At 39.6% G+C, this 13364-nt stretch overlaps 1 protein-coding gene across 2 annotated transcripts in view; it reads right to left on the reverse strand.

The window, feature by feature from the left end:
• Nucleotides 1-8344, reverse strand: part of ldlrad3 (low density lipoprotein receptor class A domain containing 3) — a 96823-nt gene extending 88479 nt beyond the window's left edge. Inside the window, exon 1 of one of the 2 annotated variants that reach the window (XM_039615721.1) lies at nucleotides 7977-8344. In XM_039615721.1, the coding sequence (XP_039471655.1) occupies nucleotides 7977-8031 (55 nt within the window). In that variant the 5' untranslated portion in view covers nucleotides 8032-8344. The remainder of the gene's footprint in view (nucleotides 1-7976) is intronic. The other variant, XM_031756502.2, reaches the window with a different exon arrangement.
• Between the last annotated feature and the right edge of the window lie 5020 nt (nucleotides 8345-13364).

The raw sequence follows: 13364 nt of genomic DNA on the forward strand, positions 1-13364 counted from the left end.
CTAGCTGACAGGTTGCGGTGCAACCATCTGTGCCACACCATAAATAAGGCAAGTTTAAAGCCTTAAAAAGGTCAAAGAGATCTATTGTTACTATAGAGAAACAAAACCATTTTTGTGCCAAGCCTAAGTCTATCGACAGTGACTTGCTTTTGGCACTAGCGCCAACCACAGACTGTATATAAAAGATGCACAACATCAGCCACTGGCTTTGTCCCCTGTATTTTGAAGTCTCAACGTTAGTAGTGCTCTGTAGCCATGTTGGTTTTGCCAGACATTACCACATTTAGAGTTGTCGACGTGGGAATGACTCGACAGGTCTCTGTAGGTCCTCTCTACTGGAGGGATTGAACACAAATTTGTTTTAAATACATTCACACATGTACTAGTTTTGTTTTTGTTTGGTTGGTTTTTTGAAGATGATGGGGTGGAGTGCTGTTTAACACGGAGGGCTGTGTGTAGAGATGCCAGAAATGTCTTGGTAGATTTATGGCCAAACGTGTGTGTGCGCATGTGCATGTGCATATGCGTGGTTTGAAGTATGCGGGAGGTCTGCACATTTCTGCTGCATGTTATTCCTCTATAAATACCAGTTTTGGGGAGGAAATAGAGACACGCTGTTCTGGTTTGTAAACACTGTTTATACATGGACCCCCTGGTGACTGCAAAGGCCATAGGATTTGACCGACAGCGTTTTGATGTTCATCAAAACATTCAATGCCCACTTACTGCATTTTTGTATGGGTGGCACTAACGATCACAACATCTTCATCACTGGATAAAGACAATAAAAACAGCTTTGTCTTGATTTACAGTTAAATGTCCCTGTAACCGGACAAGTGAGCCAAAACCATTCCAGCAGAATTCCCCATGTTTCTATTTTCAGTTCAGTTCAGTTCATTTTTATTTCAAACATTTCAAACATGTGTCTTCGCAATCATTATAAAATATCATTTCATTATTTGTTTGAAAAGGAGTAGCAGAAGTATTTACTTATTTGTCCCTACCCCTCAAGTTTTACCTCTCATTCATTTAATTTTCTTTTAGTCTTAAATTAAACAATCAACATATGAAACAAAAGTTAAAAAAAATTCCTCCCTGCTCTAGGCAAAACAAAATAAAACATAAATAAATCAAAAACAAGAAATAAGCAAGCCCCACCACAGTATAGTTTCTTTCATATGAATTTGCCCCTATTGTGTATTAATGTTTAAATTACAAAAAAGGCATAAACCACACAATATGTGGTCACTACAGTTAATGATGCTCTGTTCCCAAGGACTGAAACATGACTCCAGTCATGTGGCTTTGTTTAACAACTCAGGGAATTAAAGGCACACTTGTCCTCCTTTAGTCCTAGGCATACTGAGCAAAAGCAACTAAGGCTGAAAGTAGGGATGGTTACCGTTAAGACAAGTAATATAAAAGAAGAGAGAAAAAACAGTTCATTTCTACCACTGCCAACACCAACATTCTGTTAGAGGAAAAGGTGGAAACAAAAAAGCAAAGCGTTTGTTGCCAACAAATCACTGAATTCCTCCCTGCTCTAGGCACTCTGAAACTGATGTTGAATTTCTGAATAACAGTTCAATTTATGCTCTGAACATTTCCATTTGAATTTATGAACACACCCACACCTAGGCAATGAGCCTGCAAATTCTATTTTCCTAATTTTTCCAGTGCTGAGAGAAGAACCAATAATAACAGCATTTACTGATACTCCTTTCAATAGTTTACCCCTGGAGCATGTTTAAAACTGGGTTTCAATACTCATGCCTTGCTGGAAGCATATCAGCTAAGTCAGCCACAGAGGAGGAAAAAACAACAGACAACACAACATCTCTTTCTCTCTTCCCCGTTTCAAAGACATGCAGTGATAAGCACAAACACGCAGAGTTTTATGGGGCCAACTGCATGCAGTGCTGCCATCTTCTGTTTCAGTCCGTTATTAACTCTTAAACACTACTTATTCCTGCGCCGACTAATCGCCCTAGTGGTTAGCAATTAAAGGATTTAATAAAAAGTACAAGTAAGGTTAAAGCTTAAACATACAGAAAGAAGCTAGAGCTGGGCGATAAAACGATAACGATATGTATTAAAAATAAACGAAATAACTTTTTCTCGAAAAAAATTAAACTATTGCGATAGACCTCATCTCTCTGTCCTCTAAAAAAAAAAAAAAAAACAGCCAATCCAAATTAAATAGCAGAGCCGAACAATCACAAGTGGCAAACAATGTGATTCTGTCGTTCTGTTCAGTAAGAGAAATGACCCGAATAGTCTTTCTCTGGTTATGAATGGAAAAATCCTACCTCCTGGCCTTTATGTGTGGCCTTCTAACACAGAGTGATCACTGAAGTGCAAATTATGTTGATCAAGGAGAATGGCTATGTCAGGCTGAATATATGGTGTGGTTGTTAACGTTCAAGACCACAACCCCCCCTCCTGTACTTTGGGTGAACAAGCCAGTTCAGTGTACACTCTGTGCATAACAGTAACCTGTAAAGCATCAAGGTTTCATTCAAAATTCCCCACTCAAGTAAGGCGTGAGCTTTGGCATCTCTTTGAGCTTACTTGTGTGGTTAGCAATTAAAGGATTTAATAAAAAAGTACAAGTAAGGTTAAAGCTTAAACATACAGAAAGAAGCTTAACCCTAATCCCATGTTTTATGGTAAATAAGTGTCACAGAAAGAGAGTCGTCAATTTCCAAAATTGTGTTGACTCCTCAGTGTTTTAGGGTGTTTTCCCACCTTTGCCGTTTAATCTGTTTTAATTGAACTATGCCTCATTTTCCTCCTTGGGGTGACTCCTTTGTGCTGATGTGAACACTGTAATCACATTTAATCAAGGACCAAAACAACCACGCCAAGACTAGTTGGACGACAGGGTCTCCTTCCAGCTCCAAACAAACTCCAGAGCAGTTTGTTAGCAATAAGAATGTGATCCAATCTCAGTCCGACCCAAATAACATGTGTACACTGCAAGTTTGAACTAAATGCCTTTCTGCAGTCGGGTATGCGTTGCATTGTGGGATGCGTTAGAGTACGGAAAGCACAAACTATAGCAACTAGCTGTAATATGGGCTCACTAGCTCAGATCACAGCAACTTCACACTGTATTTATTTTGTTGCTCCTTTTAAGCAGAGTGAACCTGAAACCAAAACCAGACCACCAGAAAACGGCTATAAGTTTAGAAACTCACCGAGTGATTCAGATCAGAGTAAACGAGCAATAGATATGTGACCACTCTTAGTGTTGTAAGAGACTTGGATCAGCTCTATTGCATAATAGTGCTGGGCGATATGACGATATATATCGTGTGAACGATAGAAAAGTGTCTATCGTGCCATTTGTCTTCTATCGTTTCTATCCCAAATTTTATAAATTATTACATAAAAAAATATAATAAACCCTTTACAACCGGTCGGAGCAGGCACGCTCCGTTTTGCCTAACTATTTTTAAATCCCTGTAGAACTGGAACTACATAAGGTAGCGCAATAATGTTTTTTTGCATGTGAAACCGGAGGAGTTGTACTTACATCTTATGCCATTAGCTTGCCCTATAGGTCACGGTTTCCTTCCACATATAGCTTTGCAAAAATTGCATAAGAAGCACTTGCAGCAACAAAAACATAATATTCCAGAAAACACGCTTTGCCGATGTTCATAACACGTTCCCAGTTGGCATATACGTCCGCCATCACCTGCCCGCCGAACGCTATTTTCGCCTTATGTCATGTTTGACTTTATGCCATCACCTCATATTACACTGTTGGAAATAGTTTATTTTGATGCAAACCGAAGACACTCAAAATAAATTTCTCGTGGTTGAAAACTATTTTATGCAACTTCTTTGTATTTACAGTTTTGACGTCATTTTTTCTAACTAGAAATATGGGCCTTATTTTTGTAGTTTATTGCACTATGTTGGTGTTTTGTAGTTAAACTTAATTAGTCAGGTTTGACTTTTTTTGCGATGCTTTTCATGCATCCATTGGACGTAAATGTACGCTTATTGCTGCTTAAAACTCATATTACAATGTTGGAAATAGTTTATTTTGATGCATTATAATAAACTTATTTTTGCATTTATCCTATTCTTGAGCATATAAATCAATTAGTGTATCTCAAAAAACCAATTTACTCAAACTAAAATACTAAAAAAAGAAACAATACACTCAAAATAAATTTCCTGAGTGGTTGGAAACTATTTTGTGCAACTTTTTGTATTTACAGTTTTGAGGATACACCTCTGAAATTTTCTAACTAGAAATATATGTAAAAAACCAAAAATATGTTAAACGATTATCAATTTTTTGTAGTTTATTGCACATAATTTTTTTTCGCAGCTGGCATCCTTGTATGTAGTTACCATGGACTTAATGCATACATATTATTAAAAGTTTGGGCTATAACAGTTGTATTGATGTATGGAAACTTGAAATGCTCCCACAAAAATGGCACTACAGCATGTAAAAAATGCATAAAGATGTAAAAACATAAAGATGCTCTGACTTGGTTCTATGGTAGGTCCTCAAGGGTTAAATAGCCTGTGCAAATATATTAGTGTTGTCTTCTCACTATACATGCTCTTAACTTCATGCAAGAGAAAATAAAGTATAAAAAAATGATATTTTTCGCAAAGAAACTCCATCTTGTGGTTTGCGACATGGTGCTGCTGTACGTGCACCCGGATTTGAGACATACTTTACGGTAAGTCAAAACAAAGACTGCACCCTCGACACTCGCTGTTTACAGACTGCGTACTTTCCAGATGAGCACAGGTCAGGTGGTATATCATGATATATATCGTTATCGTGATATAAAATAATTCATATCATGATAAATATTTTTTCCATATCGCCCAGCACTATTGCACAATAGATAAATATGCCATTAAATGCCAAACAGGAGTTACAAAATATCTACATTAACATTCCAAAGTATAAGTCATCACTTGTGATGACCTAACCCAAAGTCCAGTCATAAGTCTGACCATTAGAATTTAGAACCTTATTTTTAATAAAATTCAACAAAGAAAAATAATCTTTATAATGTGTACACTCAAAAACTAGCTACATTGCTTTCCAAAACCAAGCGTGCTTTGCCCTGCTCCAAAATACAGGGCTGGGTTGGTTTAGGGTAACCACCTAAGATGACTTGGGCTTAAATGAGTTAGTAACTTAAGCTGTGGACTGCAGTGTTTTTGGTCTGCTGCTAAAAGGAATATGTTAAAAAGAAGTAAAAAAATAACTTGACAGTTGATGAACACTTAATGAGCAGAACATCCAAAACACTCCTAAATGAGGACTCTACAGCAGATGATGAATTACAAGAGAAACTAATAAATACTGTGAAACAGATGATCACTTTCCTCATAAGTAGCTCCTGATTTACTGAACCAAAACTAAGCAAAAACTATTAACCATCCTTTCATTATTGATCACTTCATCGGTAGTTTGCACAGTAAGGTAAAGCGGCACGTCATACTGAGAAACTCCAAACTACCATCAAAATATCATGTCCCATCTGCTCATTATCTATTAAATCATTACCATTATCAACATTTTATACTATCATTATCTACATTATCTTTCGTTATCATTATCATTTTATTGTCTGCATTATTGACTATCAATACCTCATTACCTCAGAGACATTTCTTTAAGGCTTAATTATCAGGTAATTCTTCCGTAACCACTGACATATTGTGCACTAATTTATAAAGTGTAATATACTCATTCTTCACAGCTCATTGGTCACAGCTGGCTGTAGCTGATGGACAAATGCTGTACCATTGTGTATAAAGAATATTAAATGCACTAAAATATCATTTGAGCATTTGCAGATCTTCAACATTCACAGTTACAGGCATGGGGTAGGTAACAGAATATCTGAATCTGCAATGTATATGGAGAGTTTTTAATGTAAGGTTTGTATAACTGTAGTGACATTATCTGTTGCCAAACATTCAAATGTCAGTGTTGTCATATTTCCTCATCCCCCCCAAAACAAATTAAAAATATATTATTAATGTTCATTGAGAGAGGAGAGAAAGACTACTACTAGAAGTTGGTTATGCCACAACCTTGTATTTAGTTTGGACTTGACCAACATTTCCAGTATAGCACAGCACTAACCACTATCTAATGTCCTAATATCCTACATACTTATTGTTAATTCCTATGCTGTTTTAGCCTTTATGCTGGTTTGGACAACAATACAACACAGTCACATAAACACAGTCTAACTCATATCGAGCTGACATTATTACCCTGGTCAGGCTATAGGCTAATAAAACATTGAAGCACCATTTATGTATTCAAAGCTGAGCAGACGTAAGCCATACAAAAGAAAACAAACTACCGTAATATTTCGAAAGAAAATTTCTTACATTAATCACAGATACATGCTCCTTTGCTCCTGCAGAGAAAACCAGAGTGGGCAGCTCACACTAAATCTCTGTCTGAAGCTAATATAATGTTATTTGCACTTCCGTTTCGGTGACACGAGCAAAAACATTTTTCTTCTTCACTGCAGACATTTCAGCTTTTTGTGTCAAGCGAACCACAGGTGTTGCTAATCACATTAATGACGGCTCCATTATTTTCAAGAGTCCCAGGAAGTCATGACAGGGTGACAACCCACAACACCAGGCCAATTATAATGAAGATGCTAAAGCGAATTCAGCCAGTAGGAATGCAAGAACAACCGTCTCCTGCAAGAGTTACAAGTGTTCTTTAATGACTCTGAACTGATTGCAAAAATATACTGTTTATAATTATGTTAATGAGATTTTGTGGGCAGAGGGCAACTGCAAGTACACAGAGCTGTAACTGGCAAGTAACCCTCATCAAATCCTGCTAACTTAACTTCCACAGTTATACTTCACTTGCAGGTAACAGCGTAGGCTACAGGAAAGGAGCCAAGAGTGGGGCACACAATGGAGTAAGAGCCAAAACAAACAGCCACCACACCCACCCTCTTCTTTTGATTAAATACCCAACACCCCCACCAGCCACAATCCACTTATTTATTCACACTTTTTGTGTGTTTCTCCTGCTGGGACAAGACAAGCATCATCATCACATCCACAAGCATCTTGGCGCTTTTGAAATTTTCCAGCCACGCCCATTTAATGCACCTGTAGCTGGGAGACCGTGAAAATCCACCTAAAACCACCCTGCTGGAAACATCAGCAACGCTGTCACTGTTACACTCCATAAAAGCCACGCATTTTTTCGTCATTAAAAAGCTATAAAAGCAAATCCAATTATCTGTGACTGATACTGTTTATTTCTGGGTCATATATTTATTCACTGAAGGTCCTCACTGAAGCATTTGAGCATCCTGTAATAACCACCAGGGAAATTATACGTCACTAATGTGAACATTAGCTCAAATCTGCATCATGTTTAAACCGAGTAAAAGAGACAAGTGGCTGTCACAAGTGTCCCATAAACTACAAGACGTCATTCTCCGGGCCCCGTGCAGCTTCCACGGCGAAGCTGGAGAACAGATTGACTTGTCAACAGCGCCCTGTCAACAACGTCTCGGTTATAACGTAGCAGGGGGAGACCACAGCGTCATCTCAAAACAACCCGGTGAACGGACACGCCACGGAGGAAGTCTCTAGCAAAAGAAATACTTTGTCTCAGAGGTGAAGGGGACATGTAGCCAATGCGAGACATTCGACATGCACGAAAAACTCTGAAACTGCTGCCAATAATCCAGATTTTCAGGCGCGTACCCACACACAAAGTCCAGTTCAGTCGAGGGAAAAGAAATGTCTTATAAGTTCCTTTCAAAGACGTCGTTTCGCTAACTTTGAGGAAACTCGTCGAGGGAGAAAGTAGTGCACCACACAGCCCGTCCTTAAGAATTTATATCAGCGCCCCCTCTTCCTCTGAACCCGCACCGAAGCGTGTCCGCGCCGTGATAACTACGTTAGTTTCACCCTGTCTTTGAAAAACTTACCAACACTTCTTGAGCCTGACCCCGAACCAAGCAGAAGGTACCAGATCCACATCATACGGACGTCTTTTTTTTCTGCACCCCCCGGCCTACTCCTGCTGTCCTGCCCCGCTGCAGGGCAACAACTGAGGGCAAGAAAAGGGAGAAAAAAACTTCTCCTTTGCTTCGATACTCTTGCCTGTTTATGCTCTTAAAGTCTGACTCTTTGACGTCTTCCGGAAATCTAAGAGCGCATTCAGCGAGGAAGAAGTGCTTTCGTTGGGACAGCCGTAAACTATGGAGTCCAGCTGGGGGAGGCATGAAAGCTGGAGGTGGCGGTAGGCAGGCTGAGTGTAGTCGGTCGTTCGTGTGTTGGTGCTCAGAGAGAGGCGGAGTCGGAGTCAGAGAGCCGGGAGAGCAGAGGCCGGCCAGTCCGGGACACTGGTTCCCTAACGGTGCCATATGCGCAAAAGCGAGACCGTAACTCCAGCAATAACAGACTTAACTAACTTTGAATCTTTTCAGAAAAAACGAGTGAAACAAGTAACTGAAGGCAAATAATAATAATAATAATAATAATAATAATAAAGAATCCGAAAAAGGTTAAATGGTCATTGACCTGAGGATAAAATGACCATTTTGGTTTTTTGTAAAAAAGCTGGATCTATCAGGCAAATATATAGCTACCTGATTTCAATAGGAATGAATATATTCTGAAACTCTAAAAAAAAAAAAAAAGAAAAAAAAATTGCATATGGTAGCAGATGGCATGGAGGAGGGGGAGCTATTTGGAGCAATCTTATAACAGATGGTTAGCCCTGATGAAAGTTAAAATAGGGAAAACACTTGTAGAAAATCAAAGTATGGATGAATTTGTGGTGTTGGCACAAAAGCTGAGAAACGCACACAGAAGGAAATTAGTTCTGTCCTGCATTTCTGGTGTTCCATCTCAGCCCCAGCAACTTCCACACAAGCAGAAATGTAAAATTTGACAATCCATACAGAGCACCAGAGCATCCAGGCACAAAGCGTAGGCTATATACAGAGAGACAGGGAAGAAAGTAAGAAGGAAAGTAATCCCAGTGCTATATTTTGGTGTTTGCATGCCAGTGTAAGTTGGATTCAATTAGAAAGAGACAGGGAGAGGGATAGAAGGACAGGAGGCTTCACCTATCAAACCTCTTTTTATCATAGAACTGCAGCTGTGTACACACAGGCAACCTCGCTTCAAACGAACCCTTTATTTCGATAGCAGGCGAACCTGGAGGCATAAGATTTGGATGAGGCCCAAAATCAGACTCCTCCAGCTCACTTTGTATTCATCCAAACACTGCCTTATCAAGCCAGAGCTTCATGCAGACTCGAACCAGTGGGAAGGGTCCTGGCATGTCAGTTGGATCTGTTGACACTTTGTCAAAGATTCCAGCTTGATAGCTTCTGCAGGGTCCTGTTGTCCTCATGTCCCCCTATCGTTGCCTTTCAGGCCCTTTGCATTTCATTCCGAGTCCTGGTGCTTCATGGGTGTACATGAGGAGTCACACTTGAAAAGTTTACTGTTGGCAGGCATGAATATTTTAAAGATCCCCGCTTTTAACAAAGAGAGACACAAGTCTCCTCAGCAGAAATCCAGACTACAATCAACACTAATAAACTAAATGCTTGTTGAGGAGGAAGAAGATTTGTCAGTCAATGTTAAATGGATTTTTATTCCGCTCCCCTGGAGATATCATTAATGTTAATGCTGAGCTGTCTCACAAATTATACAGCCTGATCCATGAACCAGAACGGCATAATCTGTTTTGGGGGGCTTTGCCCGAGAGAGCTGCAAGCTAAAAGCAAAAATGTGCTCAAATGCATTAGTGATTGACACACAGTGTTTCAGTAATGCTCATCAATTAGTATAGGCTATCTATAAACAGCTCAGACCTAATTAGCCGGTGGCCAACAAATGGACTCGTTAGGGGACATTAAACTCTAATATGAAGGTTGTTATTGACTTAATCACAGGAGAAACCCAATTAGTGGCCGAATTTGGAAAATGACTCTGAGGTAGTAAGTAGCAACCTGGGATGACTTTGCCTGTGGGCGAGTGGTGGCACTGAGAGAAAGATTCAGCCGCAGAAGCAGGGAGGGGTAAGAAGATGTATAACGGGAAGTGCGCAAAGAGCATGTGTGTGTACGTGTGGGGAGAGAAAACAACACTTACAGAGCAGTGCGAAAAGACAGTGAGCAAGTACGCCGGCGGCAAGAAAAGTATCAGGAGGAGGGTGAAGAAAGTGAGATGGAGAAGGTGAAAGAGAAAGTGTGGAAATAACGGATGCTGTGATAGAAGGAGTGAAGTGAGAGAGGAAAATATAGTTGACCAAAATTCCCCTCGACTCCTCAGGTGTTGCCTCATATAACAGAGACTTACATGCAAGCTGTGGTGTACTACTGAAGGTAAATACAGTGTAACTCTGCCAACAAGAATAGCTGAGTCCACTGCCACAGAGGGCACTGCTAATAAATCATTTTATCTAATGAGAACGTGAGCTGAGGATGAGAGAGCACAAATATAGCTCTTGAGAGCTTCAGGGTGACACGTCCTTGTCGTGTCAGGCTGCCATCAAGGTAGCTGCGAAATGCCAAGGCCCCTGAAGGACTGGCAACGGCAGGTTCACTCTCTAGTGTGAATCTCTTGACATTCGTGTTATATTTAATAACCAGTGTACTGGTGGGAACGATGTCTGTGAGTGTATGAGTCAAAAAGCAATAGAGAGAAAGAGAAACACAAGAGTGAGGACACATCGTGCATCAGTGCAGTAATGATTTCAACAAAAGTTTCTGTTGAGCCATTCAGAAGTTTATTTTAGTGTCTACCCTGCGCACCCATACATGCACGTTTAGGTGTGTGAAGCATGTTATGCACTGTGGGATACCACACCCAGCCTCCTTCATGCATTTCCAAATGCATTAATTGGGTTAATTAGCCATTGATCACATAATTACTCAATTATGTGATCAATGCTGTGTTTCTTTGACATTTGTTAGCAAAGCTGATTGTCTTGCCTGCTGCAGGGACTTCAGATAGGCACCAGCAATTGAATCACAGAGAGATGTGCAGACTCGCTTCTGTGTGTGTGCATGTGCGCACACATATCAATCTATATAGGTCTCAGGCTGAGAGTCAAATCAGGAACAGATATTGATTTGGGATTTCAGAGACAAGGGGAAATAACAATTTAAGACAGAAATGCCTGAAGCATCAACAATTACGTTCTTAATTATTCTAGAGTTTAAAACAACATGTACAAACTGGAATGAGTTACATTATGAAGTGTAAAATCAAGATGATGGAAAAATGTGACAAATAGAGAACAGTATTATTATAATGCGGCAGAAGTAAGTCTATTAATTTAACCGTGTTATGGCAAATTGTAAATACAATGTAAATACAAATACTATACTATAGTCGGATAAACAATAATGTATTCATTAAATATAATGTTTTAGCAGCACTTTAGCATCCACTAGAAAACAGGACTCTATTGTAGTCTGATTTTGTTCACATTATAACTTAATGCAAAAGAAGCTCAGTGTGCTCCCAAGGCCACAGCAGCCCATTATCACTTCTGGTCTCCAAACAACAGGCAGAGGCATTTCTAAATAACAGCCTTAAACAAGGTCAAACTGAGCTGAGTGATGGCCAATCTTCTCTCGCTTATACATAATTACATTGAGTTAACTTTGAACAGTCATCAAGATTTCTTCCCTCGGATTCTGCCCTTGATTTTAGGAAGAAAAAAAAATTCAATCTCAGCTAATGCTCGTACAACCTTATATGTCACTCTAAATGATGAAATTATTGTCAACTGAGTTTAAACAACAGTTGATTAGAGAGAAAAGATACACCAGGGGCAGCTTGTCAGAATGAGACTGTCCTCCGCTCTGAACTAAAAGGATTTAGAGTACAGTTGAGGATGTCGGGAATGTTGTTAGATTTTAGTATTAGTTCTTAAGCTAAAAATTAAGTTACCTAATGATAATGTTACATGTAAAATTGGGGGATAATGAAAGCATAAATATCTGAATCAAATCCAAAATAAACACAAAAGCGAGACATGACAGTGAGGATGAAACCCTTCAGTTTGTTCTGTGTTGCTAGTCGGGAGCTTCTCTGCGCACAGGTTCATCTGGTACACGGTGAAAGTACATGATCTGACAAGCTGCCTCTTGAGTATCTTTTCTTTCTAATCAGTCATCATGTAAACGTCATTTGGTACATGTTGCGGAATTTTACTGGATAGCTGAAAACCTTGGCCTACCAACTGAAAATTGAGGACAACATTAAAGTCATTTTAATGTATCTTCCACAGGAATAATACAACATATATTTAATTGCTGAGCCATTTAATACTTAGATTGTTAACATCAAGGTGGTGCTCAGTCAGTATTTACAAAAGATATTTCAGTCTTGAGCAAAGGGGTGGGATCAGCTGCTGGTATAAATGAAGCCACTGTGTTGGTGAAACCAGTTAATGTTGGGTTTTATTACCATTAAAACAGTCCTGGCTGAATCTAATTCACTGCAGGTGGAATAACAGTCATATTTTGACAACAGTGGTCCTAAAAGAACTTTAGTTATCCGAGGTAGGATTAAAGTGGGTTTCAGAATAAGCTGAATTGAAGAACTGAACCCTTTCCATTTTGCTTCACTGCCCACTGCACAGAGGAACACGTGACTAACAGCACACACAAAATCTAATAAAATATTTAAGAGAAGGAATAGGAATATCACAGAGAGTGAGCCAGAGAGTGGAAGAAAATGGGACAAGGACAGACGAGAGCATCGGGGCCACGAGGGTCATGTGATAGAGATAGGGTGGGATGAGAAGAGGCAGCAGTGTTCCCAGCAGGCTTGGCCTGTTTTATAGCATTTTGGTTTGGCCCACTGCTCACACCCGCAGGCTGCCTTCATTTATTGGACCACCAACTGTCACAGGTGGGGGTTTTTTTATGGGTGAAAGTAGGCCTTTCATTCCCTGCCTCCTCACCATGCCATGACCCTAATCTATGCTATTTTTTAATCAAAATGCTCCATATATTTGTGTTAGATAAACCACCCAGATTAGCATCAGGAGAGTAACCTTGACAGCATTAAAGTAACAATGTCTGTCGAAGAGAATGAGTACATGCTTGGTAGTGAGCAATTAAAGTGTGAGTTAGACTAGAAGGAGCAGCAGAAAGCAGCTGGGTAAATAGTGAAAGTTATAGGAAACATGGAAAAAAAAAGAGTTGGTTCACACTTGAGATTCAGCAGTAAAGTGCATAAATATAGGTGTCTGTAAAATGGTTTAGGAGGAAAGGGAGCATTAAATATCTTAACTAAACTGAAAGTTATGGGCACTCAGAGAGGACTCATCAAGAGCGTGA

The sequence above is a fragment of the Oreochromis aureus genome, linkage group 7, assembly GCF_013358895.1.
Source record: "Oreochromis aureus strain Israel breed Guangdong linkage group 7, ZZ_aureus, whole genome shotgun sequence".
NCBI lineage: Eukaryota > Metazoa > Chordata > Actinopteri > Cichliformes > Cichlidae > Oreochromis > Oreochromis aureus.